The sequence below is a fragment of the Ictidomys tridecemlineatus genome, chromosome 9, assembly GCF_052094955.1.
Source record: "Ictidomys tridecemlineatus isolate mIctTri1 chromosome 9, mIctTri1.hap1, whole genome shotgun sequence".
In the NCBI taxonomy this organism is placed as follows: Eukaryota; Metazoa; Chordata; class Mammalia; order Rodentia; family Sciuridae; genus Ictidomys; species Ictidomys tridecemlineatus.
The window spans coordinates 56,955,297-56,977,528 of record NC_135485.1 but is presented as its reverse complement, the minus strand read 5'-3'; the positions used below and the strand labels follow the sequence as shown (position 1 = coordinate 56,977,528).

The 22,232-nt window shown below is 35.0% G+C and overlaps 2 protein-coding genes across 2 annotated transcripts in view; both read left to right on the top strand.

Moving 5' to 3' along the window:
- The window catches only part of G3bp2 (G3BP stress granule assembly factor 2), a 90,304-nt gene extending 83,562 nt beyond the window's left edge, over nt 1–6,742 (top strand). The window contains exon 13 of the mRNA XM_078021420.1: nt 6,232–6,742. The gene's annotated coding sequence lies outside the window, so the exon portion shown is untranslated. The remainder of the gene's footprint in view (nt 1–6,231) is intronic.
- A 965-nt stretch (nt 6,743–7,707) lies between these two features.
- The window catches only part of Cdkl2 (cyclin dependent kinase like 2), a 39,247-nt gene continuing 24,722 nt past the window's right edge, over nt 7,708–22,232 (top strand). The window contains exons 1-2 of the mRNA XM_013361929.4: nt 7,708–9,425; nt 11,985–12,183. Of these exons, the coding sequence (XP_013217383.1) occupies nt 12,016–12,183 (168 nt within the window). The 5' untranslated portion in view covers nt 7,708–9,425; nt 11,985–12,015. The remainder of the gene's footprint in view (nt 9,426–11,984; nt 12,184–22,232) is intronic.

Sequence of the window (22,232 nt, the reverse complement as noted above, 5' to 3'; positions counted from 1 at the left end):
TTGCATTACCACATACTTGGGAAAAATACTGTAAATACAGATTCAGAATTGGACATTCATAGAAAGATTACTAGCCTATGAATTGTCTCATTAACTGATTGCTTTTTTCTTTGTTTCTAGAATTTTGATAAAGCTGTTGTCTTCCTTGAATATGTGATTTTTAGCTGTTTTCTTTTTTTATACCATAACCTCATTCCTTCTTCCCATAGTCTCTTCTTTCCCCTTTTCTTGATGGTTTTGTTTAGGCCAGGTACTACCTTGGCTTCAATATATAATTCATTCAATGAATTATTCCTTGTATATTATAGTCAAGAGCAGTGTTTTTGTTGTTGTTTGCAGTGCTGGGGATTGAACCCAGGACCATGTTCATGCTAGGCAGGCACTCTACTATACCCTCAGGCCATGAGCAGGGTTTTGAAGACACAGCCAATGGCATCTCTATCATTTCAGTGGTGCCTTTTTTCCTGTGCCTGTTTCCTCCTTAGTAAAATGAGGGTGATTATAATATTCAGTGAAAATAAAGTATCTAAAACAACATTAATAGGCCCCTATTAAGTGTTAGTTAATGTTGTTGACTCAAGTGTATTTCTGCTTTCTACCCTGTTACAAACGTGTCTTTAAATATCTGTTTGATTGCATCATCTTGGAAGGCACTAGGTAATTTAAAATTAGGAACTCCAAAAAAATGTTATTTTTTCTAAGAAAATTAGCTATGTCTATCTGCCTCTTTAATAATGAACATCTCTGTTTTTCTGATCTATATTAATCAGCCTAGAAATGTTTGAAGTCTCATGTGTTCCATTCAGTGTTTTCTTCGTTGTGTGTATTACACTTTGCAAGGAGACTTGCTAATGTTACTTATAGTGGCTCATTCAATTCATTCAAAATTCTGGGTACTGTTCTAAGTATTATTAATAAATGGTAAGTTATGCAAGGTTCTGTGCTCCTAAACAGATTAAAAAGGATGGAAGCCTTGTGGTAAGCCTTATGGTGATGGCTGCATATTTAAGAAGATAGCCAGGGGACAGACAATAGAGGGTCTTGGTGGCTTCAAGGCGTTTGGTCATTATTCCAGGAGCAATGGAAAGTTGTTCAAAGTTTTTGCCATCATGTAGGTGAGAAGAAGAGGTAAAGAGTGACAAAATTTATTTTGAAATGACTTCAACTACAGAATAAAGAAGTTGAAGGAGTTCATTAATGAACTGGAGTAAACCAGGTGGAAGAATGTCACAATATTTTAGTCAAGAGCTGTGACAGCCTAGAGTGGTGGTGTTAAAAATCCAAAGAACTTGACAGCTTTGAAAGATTTGAAGGTAAAATGGCTAGGTCTTGGTGAGGGAATAGGTGATGTTAAAGAAGAATCTGAAGTTTTTCCCTTGCAGGTCAAAGAAGTAAAATGATATGTGATAGAAACACAAGGGGAGACAAAGACATTTGAGAAGGATGGACAGAAGGACGGACACAAACACATACATGCATACAATATGCATGTTACAGGAAGTACATCAAAAGGATGCAGCACACAGATGGTCCTATAAATATTTTGGCATATGTTGTTTTCTTTTAGATTTTTAAAAAATTTTTATTAGTGCATTACAGTTATACATAATATTGGGGTTCATTTCAGCATGATCATACATGCTATTCCACTGTTACTTCTTTTTCATGTTATTCACTGCTCTAATGAAGACAAACCATGAACAGTGTTTACCAAGAGTTTGTTGAACAGCCCTGTATGTTCATGTTGTATTGGAAACATGAATCAATTGACAAGGCCCCTTGGTCTCACTGAGCTCATTTACTTGATAATGGAGAAGTAGTTGTAAATGCTATGCCTCATATTAAAAGAAGGAAAGGTAGGGGCTGGGGTTGTAGCTCAGTCATAGAGTGCTCACCTAGCATGCTTGAGGCACTGAGTTTGATCCTCAGCACCACATAAATGTAAAATAAAGATATTCTGTCCACTTAAAACTAAAAAAAATATATTAAAAAAACGTAAAATTTAAAAATATATAAAGTGAACCACTTTAGGAAGGTATTCTGAGTCACCCATTTTAGAGTTAAATCTAATGCATGACTTTTCCAACCAGAGACGAGCTTTTTTAAAAAGTGCCTATTAAAAAAAAACTTGGAGGGAAATTAGAAGAGGCTTGATAGAGTGAACTCGAGAAGTGACAAAAGTGGTAAAAGGTGAGTTAGAAGAGAAAGGAACTAGATCATATGAAAACTGTAAGAGGGGTATATTTGGATTTTTTTTTTTTCTAATTGCTATAGGAAGCCACTAAAGAGAATTGAGCATGGGAGTGATGAAATGCTATGGTGAACAGGTTGTAAGAGTACAAAAGTGAAAGAATGAATGAGCTATTGTAGTCTAGGACTGTTAAATCTTGAGGAACAGAAAAAGTAGTACCTGTATTTTTTTTTTTAAATACTTCATAGTTGTCAATGGGCCTTTATTTTATTTTATTTATATGTGGTACTGAGAATTGAACTCTGCCTCACACATGCTAGGCAAGTGCTTTACCACTGAGCCACAATCCCAGCCTACAGCATCTGTATTTTAAGGCTAACTACTAAAGAGTGAAACAATTTAAAGTAATGGATTAGCCAGGTGTTGGTCAGCTTTAAAGAATGTAAAATCCTCCTTAAGATGGTTTAATTTTTTAAAAATGTTTTAAACACCAGAAATTTAAATTTTGCATGTAATGTATTTTATCCTGGTTTTGTTTTAGAAAATGTGTGTAAAATCATAGCCTCTAGCACTAGCAGGCCTAAAATTGTGGGTCCTTTAATCAGAAACTACATTTTTTAAGAAAAGCATTAAGTAATGAGGTAGTCATACTATGAGTCGAGCTGATGAAAAATATTTTTAAGGGCCTGTCATTGTACATATAATCTCATAACTCTATTAAGTTGTTTTTTAAGAAGTAAGCTAAAGCTTGGAGAGGTTCAGAACAAAATTTGCCTAAAATAGTGGTGAGGATGAGGATTGTAGCTTTTGAGAAAACAAAGATGAAAGACATTTCATTGAAAGGTGACAGTGGTGTTTCAAAACAGGTACAAATTACATGTAAATAGAGAAGACCTTATATAGCAGTCAGTGAATATTAGCATCTAATATGTGCCAGAAACTGCCTTCCTTGGTGCTGGTTGGCAATACAGCAGGTACAGTGTACCCTTAGGAAACCTTTTTTTTAGAGAGAGAGGTAACAAATTTTTAATTTCAGTCCTGATTAGTCCTGGGCAGAATATAACTCATCTAACAGTAATCCTATGAGGAAAAGGTTAACTCAGGTACAACAGTTGGGTTAGCAACTTACACCAGACTACATGGCTACTGCATGGTACTACTTGAGGCTATGAAAGTGACTCAAGTTGGGCCTGTTCTACCCAGGATGGTAATAAAAGAAAAGGTATATTTGCAACCTGAAGAGAAGGCAACTTTGATGAAATTTGGAGAAAACATTCCAAGTGGAAGAACAAATAGTAGAGGCCCTGTGTTTGGAAGGAGGTTGATGTATTCCAGGACATTAAGGTCATTCTAGCCCTATGATTAATGGAAACATCAAGAGGAGGTAGACCTAAACCAAGGATGGCCTTGTTTGGATTTAACTCATGATGGGATCATAGAGTTCTGAACAGGGAATTGATGTTGATCTGAATTAGGAAGAGATGAAGATGACAGTGACTTGAATAAGTAGGAATGAGGACAGTGATAAGCTGTCGGCTAATATAATAGAATTTGGAGATATAACCTACAAGGGTTGCTTATGGATTGGAAGTTGAATATGTGGGAGAGGGAAGACTCCTGGGATAATGATGGAACTTGGATGGAAGGTGGTATTTGGTATGCCGAGATGGGGAAGAAGCAGAAGTGGATTGTGAAAGAAAATCAGCAGTTTTGTTCTAGTCATGTTAAGTTTCATATGTCAGTTGCATATCCAAGAAGTGGTGTTATATGATTAAATGTATAATTCTGGAGTTCTTAGGAGAGCTCTGTGCTGTCAATGGCAGCCTTTGATTATAGACTTTTGCAGCTTTTGAATTAGATAAGATCACCTAGGAGAGTGTACAGAAGGTAAGAGGCTGAAAACAGTTCTCAAATATTCCCAGAAGTGCAAGATTATGATTTAGGAGAAATGTGCAAAGGATACAGGGAGACAAAATATGGCAAGTATTGGAAAGCTTAAATTTCACTTGAGTTTGTAAGAAGGAAAGAAGGAGTTGTGCTAAATGCTGCTTAGAGGTCAATGTAGCAAATGAATTATAGTGAGCTGCTATTACAAATAAATCCTAAATTGTCAAAGGGTTCAGATAGCATACTTTTTCTCTTCTCATATATAAAGTATTAGGAGAATGGTGGTGAAGAGGCCAATGTGCCCGGCTGTATCTCACTTAGTCATTTAAGAACACAAGTAAATGAAGGCTCCAATACAGGGTGGCTTCAAGATCACATTGGAGTTATGGAGATTAAATGGAGATTAAAGCCAGCTAACAGGGAAAAAGAACACAGAGGGTTTTAATTGGGAGATTATTATGAACCAGAACTGGGAATGGTAAACATCTCATATTCCAATGATGAATTCAGTCACATAGCTATTAGCTTCCTTGGAGGCAGTAATAAACCATATACATACAGGGAAAAAGAAGCACCAACTTATTGTGAGTAGCAAATAATTGCTGCTGCCACAGATGATTTGGCAAGAGCTTTTAAGAACTTTCTTAGTAATGAAGGCCAAGAGAAGACCAGAGGTAAGAAATGAAACAAATGAATGCAGATCTTTTCTGTAGTTCTACCACAGAATGGCTTAGAGGCCAGAGGAAACTTAAAAGTTAAGGGAGGATTATAAGAGGTATATTACCAATACAAACAATGCATAGTATTATAATTTTGAGAAATTGATTCCCATTTTCACATATTATAGATATGTTGGTGACTGAGAGATCGAGATATTTATATTAAACTTTGTAACAATAAGTGATATACTCTAAGTTTTTAACTCTAGTTAATCACTTTTTAAAAAATAGTTTTTAGTTGTCAATAGACCTTTATTTTATTTATTTATATGTGGTGCTGAGATTTTAACCTAGTGTCTCACACATGCTAGGCTGAGCCACAACCCCAGCCCATTGAGGTAACTAAATTACTATGTTAGGAACAGTTTTAACTCTTCTATGGCATGTGTCTTTCTATCAGAGAACCTTAAAACTTCAATCTTAGTCTTCTTTCTTTCATGCTGAGGACTGAACCCAGAAACTAGGGGGTGCTAAATATATGCCCTACTCAGCTACATCTATAGCCCCCATTTTCTTAATAGAATGGCAGAATATATCATAGTTGCATCCTTTATAATGTATTGATTATGAAGAACCTTACTTATAGTCTAAAGATGTTACGACCCTTTATCTCACTTGATGACTCAAGGTGATACCCAAAGCTCATAATAAATCAGGGTAGAAACTAATCACAGAATCTTTTTTTGGTAAGGTGGGAATAGTGAGGCAAAAAAAAAAAAAATGACCCAAGCACATTGTTTTTGAATGCAAAGATTTGTAGGGAATGATTATTGTGAAATTATATGATAGAAATAACTGCTAATAGGAAGAGAGTGACTCTGCTGTAAGCTAGAATATATAAAAAGTTATTTCTAGGGATGGTATATATTTCTTAGATCCCTTATCTTAATTTTTTTAGTGAGTTACAATTTACATAATGTTCCCCTTTTATAAGTTTATATATAATTCAGTGATTTTAGTATATTTCACAAAGTTGTATAACCATCACCCAAATTCATCACCCACACCCATTAGTAGTCATTCCCCATTCCCATCTATTCCCACCCAATGGTAACTACTAATCTGCTACTGTGGATTTGCCTATGGTGGACACTTTATATAAATGGAATTATATAATAAGTGGCATTTTGGGTGTAGCTTCTTTCACTTAGCATATCATATGTGTTGTAGCACATATCAGTGTTTCTTTTACTAGTTGAATAGTATTCCATTGAATGACTATATCAAGATTCGGGTTGAGGATTGAATTTTAGGCTTTGTATATGCTAAACATGTGTTAATGTAAATGAGCTGAGCTCATATACCCACAGCCCTATCAGATTTTATTTATTCCTCTGCTAATCTGAGTCATTTTTACTTTGGGGTTGTAATGAATAATATAACTATGAATATTTGTGTACAATTTTTAAAATTATATATTTTCATTTCTCTTAGGTATATACCCAGAAGTGGAATTGCTAGATTTTACGTCCAGTGTTCTATTTTCACCTTGTTTTCATGGCGATCTCTGAAGCACTTCTCTCAATGTCCATCTCATACTCCCAAAGTTCTCTTTGGATTTTTAGAACATTTTTACTTCCTTTGGTGATTAAACTGCCCCTCCTAACCTCTTCTGCTAGAGTGATAGTTGGGTAGTTTATGTTAATATCTTTTCATACTTTAACCTAGGTTCCTGCTCAACTTATTGTTACCCAAAGAAAGGGCCAAACATTTCATCCTTTATTTTGTTGGTGGTGGTGGGTTTTTTTTTTTTTTGGTTCCAGGATCAAACCCAGAGCCTGTGCATGTTAGCCAAATACTTTGCCAGAGTTCTATCCCCAGTCCCAACCCTTTAGAACTGATCCTCATCTTGTACCATTTACAAGACTGAATTCATAAACTGCTTTCTCTGTAATAATTTCCTATTTTGCTCCTTTATTAAACATAATCTTTATGCCTATGATGACCTTCAGTCTCTCACTGCCTTTCTATTTCCAGTTTGTTAGCTAATTGCTGTTATAATTTAATCTTCTTATCTAGCTGGAACCCATGGCAAGGTATTTCAATGGTACATTCTCTAGCATCCTTGATTCCTCAATTCCTTTTTAAAATCTCTTGCCCTACCAGTTCTCCAATAGAGGTAGCTTATACCATCTGTTTTCTCTATTCTTGTCCTTCCAAGTTGCTAAGACCTATGTAACAGTGTCAGCTGGTGTCACTATAAATTCATGGTATACAAGCTCAAGTAGGTACATTATCCTATTTTATATCCTTTTATTATCAAAATGACTTCCTGTCATAACTACCTATTTGGAGGAATTTCTGTTAATAAATTCTTGACCCTCAATCTCCCAGTACACCTTTTCATGGAAAAATGAAATTTTTACTGAGGAGATCTAGGCCAGCTAATGTGCCTATCCTATACTTTTCTGTTTTCCCTAAATCTTTTCAAGTCTAAGCCCTCCTCTTACTTCAGAACTTTCTCCTCCCTACCTCTCCATGGGTTTTCATCAATTATTCTTTTTGCTGCATCTTAAGAGTGGCAGAGTGCTTGCCTAGCATGTGTGAAGCCCTGGGTTTGATCCTTAGCATCACATAAAAATAAAACAAAGGCATGCTGTCCATATACAATAAAAACCCTCCCTTTCCCTACAAATATTTCCCTGTTTTGAAAGAATAACACAATCCTATTTCTATATAATGCTACATACTCTTTAGCAACCCTGTAGATTGCTTTTTCAAGGAAGTGTAATTCTCTCCTGGTTTTCAAACTTAATTCTTTTTGAAATTGTTTTCTCATGAATCACCTGTTCACTAAATCTGAAGTTTATCATTTTGGTTCCCTGTGGGCTATAAACAGGTTATTTAAGCTTCAGAGCCTCTTGCTTGCAGGGACCTTAAAATGTTTATTTGGTTAAAATTTTTCATGAAGTTGCAAAAGAAAAATTTTTTTGAACTCTTCTTCTTGAGTTTCAGGCTTAAACTTAGATCTGTCCCTCACATAAAAGAAGTTTATCAGATTCTGTTATAGCCTATAGAGGTAACAAAATGGGGCATGGCTCTCTCCAACTCACAGTAAAGGACAGAGGTAATTGCTACAAGAATACTTAACATCTTGGGTTGACCAAAAAGGGTATTTCCCTACCTAGGTTCCAGGTCCATTCCTCAACATAGGGTCAGGAACTAGGTTTTAAGCAGCTTGGACAAGATAACTAAGCACAGGAAGATTAATACTTGCTAATCAAACTTACTAAAGATAGTTTATTTCTTAGTATAAAGAAGGAATTAATACTGACTATAAATGTCTGCTATCCAGGACACTTCCCCAAATCAGGGGAAACCAAATATTATAAAGTGTGGAATGAGAGTGAAAACCTTAGGGTCTCAAGTTTGTTGAAAATTAGGGAAATCCTGTTTCTTATGTGTGTATGTGTGTGACTTGAACACACAAGATATTGATTGATCTACCAGTCATTTCAAGTAGCGAGTTGTTCTGATCTGCAGACGTTAGACCTTTTAACATCATAAGCCCCAACTTCACCCCATTTGGCTGCTGTATAAAGGTACTGAGCACCCATCCTAGCACCTTCCCTCTTTTTTTTTTTTCCATTCATGCCCTCTCTTCCCTTCCTTGATCTTTCTTCCCAGTGTTTCACTGCCCAGGCTTAATCAGGTGTGTAAATGCCTACCTTCTCTCAAACCTACTAAATCGCCTCCTCACTGTGATCTTCACCTTTGCCTGACCAGACAGATTATCCCTACGCCCAGAACGGAAAGGACTACCGAATCGGGATTGGGTTGAACCTCCCCTGGTGGGGGCACCCAGGGCCTGCTTCCTGCTTAAAGCGGAGAAGCTGTGAAAAACACTCTTCTTTCTATGCTTTCAGTCCTACTTAACCGCCACCTTACCCTTCGCTAGGCCTCTTGGCTCCTTTGCGAGCAGAGGTCTGCCGCAGGCGAAGAGGCGCCTCCCAACCACAGAACGTTGGTGTGCGGAGATGCAGGCAACTGCGCGTCGGCGAACAGAACCTGAGTCTGGCCCCAGGTGAAGGGGCGGGGATATTGGCTCTAAGCCAATCATAGCGCCTAACGACAGGGCTGGACCAATCAGAGTAAGGGAGGTCGGGCACTCGCGGGGCGGACCTGGAAGGCTGAGAACCCGCCTCCTTGCAGCTCGGTGGCCAACGCCTTCGCTGAGGGCTAGTTGGAGCCCGGCTGCTTCACAGACTCGGGGGACTGAGCGCCTTCAGAGCTGTGGGGCGGTGCCCTCTTACCACTGCTAATTTTTCTACAGGCCTTGGCCTTGACAGGTGTTGGTGCCTGCGGTAGACTCATTCTGATTCGTGCACAGACTCTCTCTAGAGACTGTGCCTATGGCTGGAGACAGAGTGAGGTCGTTGCCTTGACGACGACAGCATGCGGCCAGCGGTCCTCCTAAGTGTGAGCTTGCGGCGGGCTGAGGCCCATCTGCCTCCCAGCCTGCTTCACCCAGGACCCGTCACTGTGCCCGCAGAAGAAATCATAACACTGGAATTGCTAGTTTGCTAGTCAGCATCTTTTAGTCCAGCTAGCGAGATGCATTTCACCTCAAATTTGTTTCCAAGTTGAAAACCTTTGGATCTTTCCATGTGAAAGGATTTGAAGAAACAGTAAGTATATGACTTTAAAGAGCTTCTATTTTCTTGTTCTTTTACCAAAAAAAAAAAAAAAATCTGTCTATAACAAAATAAAAAATTAGCATTATATAAATTATTAGTATTAGAACCATATGCTTACATGGCGCATGTTCAGAAATACTTAATAGTGTCAACTTGCCAGGCTTCTTTAGTTTTATTACCCTTAGATTCAACAATAGAAGGCATGAAAAGAAAGAGTTTATGAGTAACTATTTCAGGAAACAAGGTTTTGTGGACCGTGATACTTTTAAGGTATTTGTAGGCAGTGTCACTTGAAAAAGCAGGTGTGTTCAAAGTGGTGTGCCCACATGTGAAGTTGGTTGGGAAAATAAACTTGGAGTAGTCAACATGGATAAAATTAGTTTTGATATGCTTCAGAACACCTTAGATATGCTTAAGGTAAATTTTATTTTGTTTATTTTGCACTTTAAAGCATTGATGCCAATTACAAAATGTTTTTTAAATGATCCTGCATAGATTCCAGCTATTTTTATCATTGAAGTGGTAAACCTAGTCTGGTCTTTAATAAAACATACTTTCTTAATGGAAAGACAAAAAAAATTAGGAGAGGAGCTATTGGATTATATTGAATTTTTTCAAATACAAACATTTTATTAAAAAATAGTTAACAGAAGTTAAAATGTCAAGTATATGGAAAGTCAGTGTCTGGGACCCTGCTCTGTAGTTTGTAGTAGAATCTACAATCAAAACTGGTAGTAAAATTAATGACAGCATTTGAGTTGGAGTCGAATGGATTGTCTTCATTTTTACCCTTCAAAGGCCAATCTTCTGGTTCTTCATTTATATTTACATTAAAAATATGTATATAATGGGAGCTAGGGATTGTAAGCTCAGAGGTAAAGTATCACTTAGCAAGCTGGAGGCCCTGGGTTCTATTCCCAGCAGTGCGTGCACACACATGCGTGCACACACACACATACACACAATGTATATAATCTAACCTCAAACTTAAATGTCAAGTGCTGAAAATTTATTATTTACATTGGATTATCATGGTTTTCTAAAGCAAAGGGAATATATGTTTTTTCTTTGCCATCTGTAAAGAAGACAGTAAAACATTACCGCAACAATTTGGGAAAATTTATTTTAGATTGCCCTAAGTACACAATATAACAGGCAAGCATTTTTTTCCTTTCAAAGCTTATGAATGCCTGTTTTTTTTTATCAAGGCTTTAATAATTCACCTATGAATCATCTCTTGAATATGAAGTTACTGAAAGACTGCTTTTTCTCTCCAAACTATTGAAACTTCATTGGAATTTGGAGCAGTACTTTTTAATCTTCTGAAATTTAACTTTATAATCAGATGACAAAACTAAATTTAAAAACCTCAATTTAACTTTGAAGTTGTAATAATTTAATAGCTTTCATATATCACAGCAAGCAAACCTTATGAAAAAAATCTATTTTTTCTGTAATAATTGTGTGTGTGTGTGTGTGTGTGTGTGTGTGTGTTGCTGGAAATTGAACCTGGACCCTCAAATATTCTAGGCTTGTGTTCTACCACAGAACTATACCCCCAACCCTAAAATAATTTTTTTTTTCTGTGTGAAACATGTAGTGAAATGATTGTAGCACCTCCATTAATCATTGATAAAACAAGTAAGATTCTCTTGTGGTTAACTTAATTCAGAAAATGTCATAAAGTGATTTGTACAAGAATTCAAACCATAAAATTCAAATGATTGTGCAATGGGTAATCACTAATCAGATTTTAAAAATACTGTATTTTGTGATACTTATATTTAATTTCTTTTAAAAAATCTGCTAATATACTGTGATGGTATTGATCTTATTTTATAAGTTCAATATAGCAATTTAAGCTGGGTGCTTTGGCACGTACCTATAATACCAGTGCTTCAGGAGAGTAAGGAGGAGCACAAGTTCAAGACAAGCCTTAGCAACTCAGTGAAACCCTGCCTCAAAACCAACCAACCAACCAACCAACCAATAAATAAATAAATAGGGGTGGGGATGTAACTCAATGATAAAGCACTCCTGGGTTAAATCTTCAGTACCCTCCACCCCACAAGCAAAGTAAAGGAAAATTAATCAAAGATTCAGTGTTAGTTTGTTAAGTGATTATTTTGTGATCAATTTTTTTCCAACTGAGTACATAAAGATTTCCAACTTTGATTTTAAAAAAAACTTAATTTTCTTTTAGTTGTGCCTTTTTCACCTTTGAGTGAAAAGGAATTGTGCTTTTTCTAAAATGTTTATATGATATTTTGATCTAAATTAAAATATATTGAATTTCATTAAAATGACAGCAAATTAAATTTACAGTTAACCGCTTTAATTCCTTTGCTTTGTCTATTAGGAAATGTGTATGGATTTTGTGAAAACAGAGCTTAGATATGAAAACACTAAGAAATTGTATTAGTACAAATAGCCAAAGACAGTAATATGACTGCTGTAATATGGAAAATGAGCAGGAAAGAACTAATTGCTGGGAGGATGGAGGCAATTAACATAATCAAAACTATTAATTCTATGTCTTGTTTTTCATAGCAAGAAAAATTCCTACTGGTTTTAAGTTAAAATGGAAAAATATGAGAACCTAGGGTTGGTTGGAGAAGGGAGTTATGGAATGGTGATGAAATGTAGGAATAAAGATAGTGGAAGAATTGTGGCCATCAAGAAGTTCTTAGAAAGTGATGATGACAAAATGGTTAAAAAAATTGCTATGCGAGAAATCAAGTTACTAAAGGTGAGTAAATGTATATACTGAATTTATAAAATGAGTTGTTTCTTGTTCAAAATTATAGTAAAGAAAAATATTACTTTTTTATATTTGTTTTTATTTTATAACAAACTAAAGTATAAATTTCTTTCATCAATAAGAAGAAATAAAATGATTATGTATGCAAATTTACCTTGTGAATGTAAAGATGATTTTTAAAATATTTCTATCTTCTCTCTGTATCTATCGTCTATCAATCAATCATCTGTTTGCCATCTGTATTGGGGAGTCCAAAGATCACCTCCATCTTCTATAACTCAGAGTCCTCAGCATATAGTTGCATTTATGGGTATGACTTATTATAGTGAAAGGATATAAAGAATATAAAGCCAAAGCCACAAAGGAACAAGGCATATGGGATAAATTCCAGAGGAAACCTAGGACAAGCTACTTTCCCAGTGGAGTTACTCACATGCTTATTTCCCCCAGGAATGAGTAGTGACAATACATGTGAAATATGGTCTACCAAGGAAATTCATTAGAAACGCAAGCATTCACTGGGGTTTTACTGGGGATTGGTCACATAGGCACTCTTCTTGGCACTCACCAAAATTCCAACTTCCCAGAAGGAAAGCATTTATTCAGCACAAAACAAATTTTTTTTGCAGAATGAGCCACCCATATTGGTTCTGGAAATGAAGAGAACCTTCCTGAAATCTACATTACCAGCAGTCACCAAGGCCCACAAGGCAGTCCTTTCTAAGGATAGCAGTCTAGCCCTATTATGCAAAGTCCTTTGTCTCTTTCTCTATCAATTCTATTTATCTTTAGAAGGAATCAGTGTTTGACTTTTTAAAATTTTATTATTTCATTCCTTCTTATTATTTTGGATGAGTTTGTTTTGCACTTCTTTTCCCTAACTTGTTGAGATAAATGCCTACTTCTTTAATTTCCAACATTTTATTCCCCACCCTCATACATGGATTTAAAGCAGTACATCTTCTCTATGGACATGGTAGTATGTATCCCAGAAATTTTGATTATTAGTTGAAAATATTTTCTCATTTCCATTATACTTTCCTTGATCTCTGAGTTATTTAAAAGTATATTTACATTTTTGAAATATGTGGAAAATTTTTGGGTTTTCTTCCCCTGTTAGTTATGGCACAGCTACTCTGTGATCTGAGCATATGCTATATAAAAATAATTCCTTTGAATCTTTTTTTTTTTTTTTGCAATTTGGTTTGTAATATAGTCACTTAAAAAATTACTTGTGATTAAAAAGTATTCTATTATAGCCATTAGACCATGTTTGTTAAGTATATTGTTCAAATCTTCTAATTCTTATTTTTTTCATGTTTGTTCTACCTAAAACTGAGAAGAGATATGTTAAAATCTTTTGTGATTATTGATTTTTCTACTTTTCATTGTAGTTCAGTTAATGTTTATAAACAAAAAGGCTATATTATCAGTGTGTCAAATTTAGAATTATCTATCTTCCCGCTGAATCAAATATTCTATCATCATGAAACATAATCCTGTCTATTATTGTAATAGTTTGTCTTAATGTCTGTTTTGTCTGAACTCAGATTATGCTAGTTTAATTTTAGTTAGTGTTTCCATAGTATATCTTTGTCTATATTTTTACTTTCAGTTTTCCCGACTTGTCTATATATGTGTCTGCATATAGGTACATTTTGCTTTTTATTCTGTTTGATAACATTTGCCTTTTAATTGGAGCATTTATCCATTTACATGTAATGTAATATCTGAAATATTATTTGTCATACCTATTCAATACTTGTCTTTCTCTTCTTACTTTATATTGATTACATTTATTCCTTTTTATTTCCTAATAATTTAGAAACTAAACATTGTTTCTTTTAGTTTTTTTGTTTATTTATATTTATTTATTTATTTATCTATTTATTTATTTATTGTGCCAGGGATTGAACCACCAGGGATACTTCATCACTGAGTTGCAGCCCCCACTCCCCCAGCTCCTTTTATTTTTTTATTTTGGGATAAGGTCTCTGGAGCCCCTAGTACAACCAGGAACCATGGGGCACATTGTTTCTCTTAGTGTTTCTCCTAGAAATTTGTCAAAAAGAGTAACATTATCCAGTAATTTTATTCTTTTCTGAGACATATGGAAACATTTTGCAAAACTTTTTCTTTGGTTATTCCCTTCCATTTTATATGCTAGTATCATTACACTTCAACATTACCCTAATATATTTTAAGATATAATTATTCAGTGATTTGTGTGTATGGTGTGCGTATGTGTGTGTGTGTGTGTGCGCGCGTATGTGTGTGTGTGTGAAAGAAAGAGAGAGAGAGAGGGAGAGAGAGAGAGAGAGAGAGAGAGAGAGAGAGAGAGAGAAATGCTGAGGATCAAACAAACCAGGTCTCATGTATGCTAGGTAAGCACTCTACCACTGAGCCACATCCTAGGCCTTTTAATTTTTATATCAAGATAAGATCTTACTAAATTGCCCAGCCTGGCCTTGAACTTGTGATCCTCCTGCCTCAGCCTCAATAGAAGCTGGGATTACACATGTGCACCACTATATCCAGATTCATTTAGCTTTCTATACATTGATCACTTTATTTGGTTGTCCTTTTTTGTTATATTTCAGACCATTCATCTGGGATCTCTTTCATTCTTCTTGAAGTACATTATTCAGGATTTCCATTTGTGAGAATCTACTGCAGGCAGGCATAATATTTCCACTTTAGTTTGGTGAAAATGTCTTTTATTTTGCTGTTATTCCTGAAAGATATTTTTGTTGGGTATGGAATTTTAGTTCAGCAGTTATGGCAGTTATTTTCTGTCCACAAAATGAGGGTAACATTGTTCTGTCCCTTGGCTTCCACTTTGCTTCTTGAGAGGTCAGCTGTCTGTCTAATTTCTATTCTTTAGTAAGTCTGTACTTTAATATCTGGATATTTTTTCTTTCAACTTTTTGTTTACATATAATATATATGCAGAAAAGTGTATGCATCATAAAAATACATCTCTATGAATTTTTAAAAACGGAATGAGCTCATGTAACCAGCATCTAAGTCAAGACACAAAACATTACAATCACTCCATGAGCCCCTGGATCCCTGGATCCTCTTCCCCTCAGAAAATCGTTAAAGTTTTCTTTTTGTTCTGGCTGCTTATATTATTTTCTCTTTAAATTTCTTCTTCTGTAGGTTCATTATGATGTTTATTCTACTTAGAATTCACTGAATCTATGATATGATTTTTAAAATTAATTTTGGAAAATTATCAGTTATTTCTTCAAGTATTATCCAGACCTTTCTATTCCATTTTTGGAACTCCAGTTAACATATATTAAATTTTCATATGGAATCATCTGCTTTTCTTATCTGTTTTCCTTTCCATCTATTGTTTTTGTATTCTTCAGCACAGTTTATTTAGTTTACTAATCCCCTCCTCAGTATGTCATTAATCTCCATCATTAAGTTGCTCATTTGGAGTATTATTTATATATATATTTTAGTTGTAGTTGGACACAATACCTTTATTTTATTTATTTATTTTTATGTGGTGCTGAGGATTGAACCCAGGGCTTCGCACATGCTAGGTGAGTGTTCTACTGCTGAGCCACAACCCCAGCCCTGGAATATTATATTTTTGTATTTTTAAAATTTTATAAAATATAGACCACATATAGACAGTGCACAAAACAATAATTATTGCTCAATTAATTATTGCAAAGCAAACATTTATGGAATCACTCTCCAGGAAATAAAACATTGCTAAGGACGTTCTTATATACTATGCCAGTCATTCAACCCTCTGTCCCTTTATGGATAAACATTATCCTGATTGGATATTAATCACTGCCTTGATTTTTTTCACATTTACTAACATGCACTCTTAATCAATGTAGTTTTATTTGTTTGTTTGTTTGTTTTGGTACCAGGGATTGAACCCAGGGGGCTTAACCACTAAGTCTCCAACCCTTTTTATTTATTTATTTATGTATTTTGAGACAAAAGTCTTACTAAGTTGCTTAGGCCTTCCCTAAAGTGCTGAGGCTGACATTGAACTTTCAATCCTTCTGTATCAGCCTACCAAGACGCTAGGACTACAGGCGAGTGCCACTGTGCCCAGTAATTTTTAAAAATTATTTTTAAATACACAGAAGAAAAGGGAACAAATCCTAAATATACAACTCAGTGAATTACCAGAAAGTGAATATACCTGTGTATCTACTATCCAGGTCAAGAATAGAATTTATTATAACCTCAGAAACCCCTCAAACCTTTATCTCAGTTATACTTTGACTATAAATCATATACTAATTATTTGTGTTGTAAATTTCTTTTGTCCTCTGTGAGCTTTCTCCTCCCTTTCTTAATGATGCCTTTTTTAAAACAGAAGTTGCTAATTCCAATGTATTAAATTTTTAATCTTTTAGATTGGTGCCATTTATGTCCTGTTTAAGAAGTTCTTTTCCTACCTAGAGTTTAGTTAGGATATTTTTCTATATGATCATCTAGAAACTTAATAGGTTTGCTTTTCATGTTTACATTTCAGGACACCCAAGATTGATCTTAATCATGTTTTACGGCACAAATCTTACGTTTTTTTTTTTTTAATAGATGTTCAGTTGTCCAAGAAATATTTATTGAAAAATATTATATTTTCCCCACTGTTCTGAATGCTTCTTTTAGAGAATGTTCTTATATGTAGCTGTAGTTTTGTATTCTTTATTATGTTTGTCTCTCTGAGGCTCCAGGAAGCCTGGTGATGCTAGCATTCTAATATCATCTTAATCTCATTTAAGGGATTTACATGATTTGAAGTTGAGTTGTAGCTTCTGAGGCAGGCTACTGATGATTCACACTTATTCATAGTTTGAGGACTTTTTAGGCCAACCTAAAATAGGAGGATTTCACCAGTGCTGTACTTTTTCTTCCCATCTGGACACTGGTCACTGCTACCTTAGTCCCACAATACTGTCAGAAGTTTCACTGAGTCTCTTCTCTCCGAATTGGTATGTTTCCTGGATTGAAAAAAAAAGATGGCGCTAATTTCCTGGCTCACCTCCCTGGGTTTCTGTCTCCTTCCAGATCCTAGGCCAGATATACTTTACTATCTTATCTCTCTGGTTCCTTCAAGTAGTTGTTGTATATGTATTGTCCAGCTTTTCTGCTTGTACTCAGTGGGAGAAATTGTTACTAATTACCTAGTCTCTGTTGGTACAAACAGAAGTTATTGTACTTCTCCTTTCTGGGATTTTTATTTGGGTCCAAATATGCTATGCCAGTTTTTATGGTTTAAAGTTCCCGTAATTTTTGAGTTACTTCTTTTTCTAAAGTTATAGTTATTATTCTGTACCTGATTAATTTCAATACATGAAGTCATTCTTCATTGGTTTTGATTGTCTCTATTTTCTAATATTTTTTACTTATAGTATCTTTTTTCTTTGTTTGCCTGCTTTTCTTTGATTTTTTGCTGGACATTATATTTGAAAGATTATTTTTAGGAATAAATTGAAGATATTTCCTCCAGATATGATTTTTCTTTTCTTCTTCCATGTTCATGGGTACTGTGACAATAATTAATTCATTGTCTCAGTTCTAAATCACTGCTTCTTGGACCTGTCTTGTGATATAGGAACTAAACTCTGTAAACATTTCTCCTTTGCTAGCTGGTTTGATTTTAGGTTTTGTTAATAGAGGAAGGGCATGGAAGGATACTGTAGATCCTTAGCAAGAGGCAGAGGCTTTTCCTCCAGACTCTGGTATGTTTTTTTGGGGGGGGTACAACTGTGAGCAGAGCACCATATCAAGAGGTTCTGATAGTTCACCGTAGCATTTTTCATGGACTGGCTGTGGCCCACCTGCACTTTCTGGTAAGTTTCTCTATCAATTGTAGAGAGGTTACAAACCAGCTCTGGCCTGTATCCTCTGGCAGATTTCTTCACCACTGACAACCACACATTTCTGTGGTAGCCAGGACCTTTCCAATGAAGACTGTATCCTTGATGGTGGTTGAAGTGCTTCTAAAGTTCTTGGGAACTTTCCCTCTGCCCTAAAAGTAGTAGCTTCTTTGTATTTGCTATTTAAAAATATTCCTTAGAATCCTCTTTTACCCCTTTTAATAATCAACTACATTCACTAGTTAACATTATTATTTATATAAAAGTTTTCACCCTTCTGGGGCTGGGGTTGTGGCTCAGCAGTAGAGCGCTCACCTAACATGTGGGAGGTGCTGGGTTCAATCCTCAGCACCACATAAAAATAAATAAATAAAATAAAGGTATTGTGTACAACTACAACTAAAAAAAGAATTAAAAAATTTTTTTCACCCTTCTGGTTTCTATATAATACCAACAATTACCGGTCCAGGATCTACTCAACAAGTTCAAAGTTCTCGTTAATTGTTTCTTGCTTTCTTGTGCTTCTCATTATCTTTTGCTTTGAATCTCATTTTTTAAATGATATTTATAGAAATATTTTGAGGCTAAGGTAAAATTATCTGCTTCCAGAGATTATTTTTATTTATCTGATAGTGATTTCTGTGAAGTGCACAGCGGGGCCTCCCAGTCCCTTACAAAATAATCCAAATTCAAGGTTTTTTTTTTGTTGTTGTTGTTGTTTTAATTATTTTAGTTGTACATGGACACAATACCTTTATTTTATTTATTAATTTTTATGTGGTGCTGAGGATCAAACCCAGCACCTCCCACGCACTAGGCAAGTGTTCTACCACTGAGCCACGTCCCCAGACCCCAAATTCAAGGTTTGAGGTTCCTTGAACCATTATAGGTGATGTGAAGTCTAGTGATGCCTGATTGGTTTCTACCTATGTTTACTTTGGAGGGTGTAACTTTTAGGAGACCAGCTTAAATTGGAGGTAGTTTTTTTTGGGTCCTGCCTTTACAGCTTTTGGGCTTTAACTTTTGCTTATAATTGTATAGGGCACAAAAATAAAAATTCAGTTCCATATCTGATACTTCCTGGCAAAATCAGCTTTGAGTTCTGCACTTTTCTGTTCCTGATTTTGGCCCAATAATCCTAACTATCTTCTTAGCCTTTTATGTTTCAGAAAATTAGAAAAATTTGACCCAAATTTTTAAGAATTCTTATTTAGAGTATTGGTCTGAGTTACTTAGTCTGCCACTACCAAAAGAGGTCGTGGTCTACTTTTATTTGTTTATTATTTTATTTTACTTTTTTGAGACACTAGGTATCTAACCCAGAGCCCTACATATTAGGCAAGACCTCTATCACAGAGTCACATCGTCGGCTGGTCATTTTATTTTTAAAATATTAACATAAAGATAACCTGTGGACTATAGTTTGTGTTTTAATAATGATTGCAGGTTTGGGGCTGCTATAGCAATCTTGGCAGGAAGGACTTTACATTTAATAGGGAAAGAGAGATTATCTTATGTAGTCTGAATTTTTGATAAAAAGTAGAATATTTAAGTATAATGTATTATTCTACTAGAAATATGCTAATGCAATCATGATTGAACAGCTTTATTTTATTATCATTTAATTTTTTAAACAGAATTTATTAGAAATTTTAGTTCTATTTGAATATAAGATTTGTGAAATAAAGGTGTTTTGTTTTATTAATGAACTGTATGTCTTATTATGAGTAGCTTTCTCTATAGTTTCACATTTCATGGTAAGCTTTTTTAATAAAGATGTTTAAAATTTTACACTCTTAACTCATGGAGTAGACAACTACTTTAATATTTCTTAGAGAAAAAATAAGATGCATTACTTATTATCTCTAAAAATAAGTCAATTCCAAAACCTTACTTAAAGCTCTAATCTGCTAGGAGATTTTTTTTTTTTTGTACTGTGGATTGAACCCAGGGGCTCTTTACCACTAATCTACATCCCCAGCCCTCCCCTCCTGCCCCTTTTAAAAAAACTTTGAGACAGGGTCTTGTTTAGTTGCTTAGGGCCTCAATAAGTTGCTGAGGCTGGCCTTGAACTTGTAGTCCTCCTGCCTCAGCCTCCCAGGGATCACAGGTGTGTGCCACCATACCCAGCCTGCTAAGAGTTTTAAATAGATTTGTCTTTAGATATGCATTTTGAGACCATCTTTCTGTTTATGAGAAAACACTATGGAAAATGAAATGCCATGATTGCTTATTGATTATAATTAAATCTTATTTAGCTTTTTCTTATTTTCAGTGGGAATGAGTTAATATCATCAATAATAGAAAATAGTTTTGTGATAATAATCAAATTGAAACTTCATCTATCCTAGCTGAAACATGCTTCTTTAACTCTTTGAAAAGCATCTTCATTGATTACCCTGTCTCAAAATAAAACATAAAAAGTGCTGGGGATTAAGTGTCCCTGGGCTCAATCCCTGCTACAAAATAATAATAATAAAGGAAAATACCAGATAGGATTTTACTATAGTGAGCTATCAGATGGGGATAATATTATAGTATATAGTGCTATGATGATAATAAGACGGAGTAAGTGCTCAAGAGTGACTGAGGAAGTGACATGAAGCTGGGACCTAGATAGCAGCAAGGAGTCAGATATGTAAAGATCTGGGAAGAGTGTTTTAGGCATACAAAAGTGTAAGAACCCTAATGAATGACAAAATTACCTCACTTTTAGTTGTAATATGAAATGAACACTTGTCACTTTTTTCATCTGTATAGAAAAAGCAAAACATTCCCATTTCCTACCCTATGAATGCAGTTTCTCATTGTGTGTAGTCGTGGTAAGGTGCAGTATCTTGCTTCCCATGACACAGCCTGAATGCAGAGATCTCCCCCTTTCCCATCTTCTTGTAGCCTGTGATCTAAGCTGACCAGTGGAATATTCTGCTAGGGACTTTGAATCCAGAGGGCATAACACAGAGAAGCAATTTTTAGAAACACAGTTTAGATATTATGCAGGATGGTCATTGTGTTGAGAATTGATAGCAATAATACATTGGTGGAGGTAGTTCAAGCTTTCTAAGTAGATGTGACCTTGACCAACGTGGTTCCTCCTAACTAGTTTAATAGACTTCAAGCTTCTTTTTCTAGTCTCCAAGTTAATTTTTATAGTATATATCTTTTAAAATTTAAGTTTACTAGAGTATATGTGTATGTACTTTCACTGATACATATTTTTTCTGATTTAAATTTTTGTTATATAATACTTGCATATGCTATAAAATTTAAATGAATTACCCTGCCACCCATGTGTACCAGTCATTTAGTTGTAGTTTCCATAACAAACCAGTGCTATGTTTTACAGTGATCAGAGGGATTCTGTTCCCATACAATCATATGGATTTGTATGGGGCAGTATATGTGCATATATCAAATGGGAACAGACTTTGCCCCCTGACCTGCATCTTACCTTCTTCTGCTTAGTATATTGCACATCAGTAGACATAAAACTGCCTCATTCTTTTTAATTGATGTGTTTTATTTCATCATATAGATATACCTTAATTCATTTAACCAGTAATCTGGAATGTGCTTTGTGACCCAGTTAGACTAATTTTACCTATTAAAATAAAATATATTCTAATATAACAGATATATTTGGTTTTGTTTCCATTTCCTCCCTATAGAATTGTAATAGCTTAGTGGTTAAGAATAAGAAATCTAAATTTATGGCATACAAACCAACTGTGGGCCTGAGTGAGTTTATAGTGCGAATGTTCTGAACACAGAGGAGGAAATGACCAAAAATGAAATGTTTTCAAGAGACGACAGAAGTCACAATTCCTGGGTTCCAATCCTGCCTCTACCAGTTATTGCTGTGTGACCTTGGAGCTTCCTTAATTTTCTCTGCTTTAGCTTCTTCATCTATAAAACAAGATAATTGTACCCATTTCATAGAGTTTTTGGGCTCAGAATAGTGCCTAGAACATAGTAAGCACTATGTAAGTATTAGTGATTATTTATAATGTCACACTATTTTATTATTCCTTACAAGTACTTTTCTTTATGGTCTCTGAATTCCTTATTTACTTTAGCTGTTTTCTTTGGTAATTGGGAAGGGTTTTAGTTTTGTACAATTGATTACCTTTATACTTATAGTAGTCTATAATACACATACTCCATTGTAAAGTA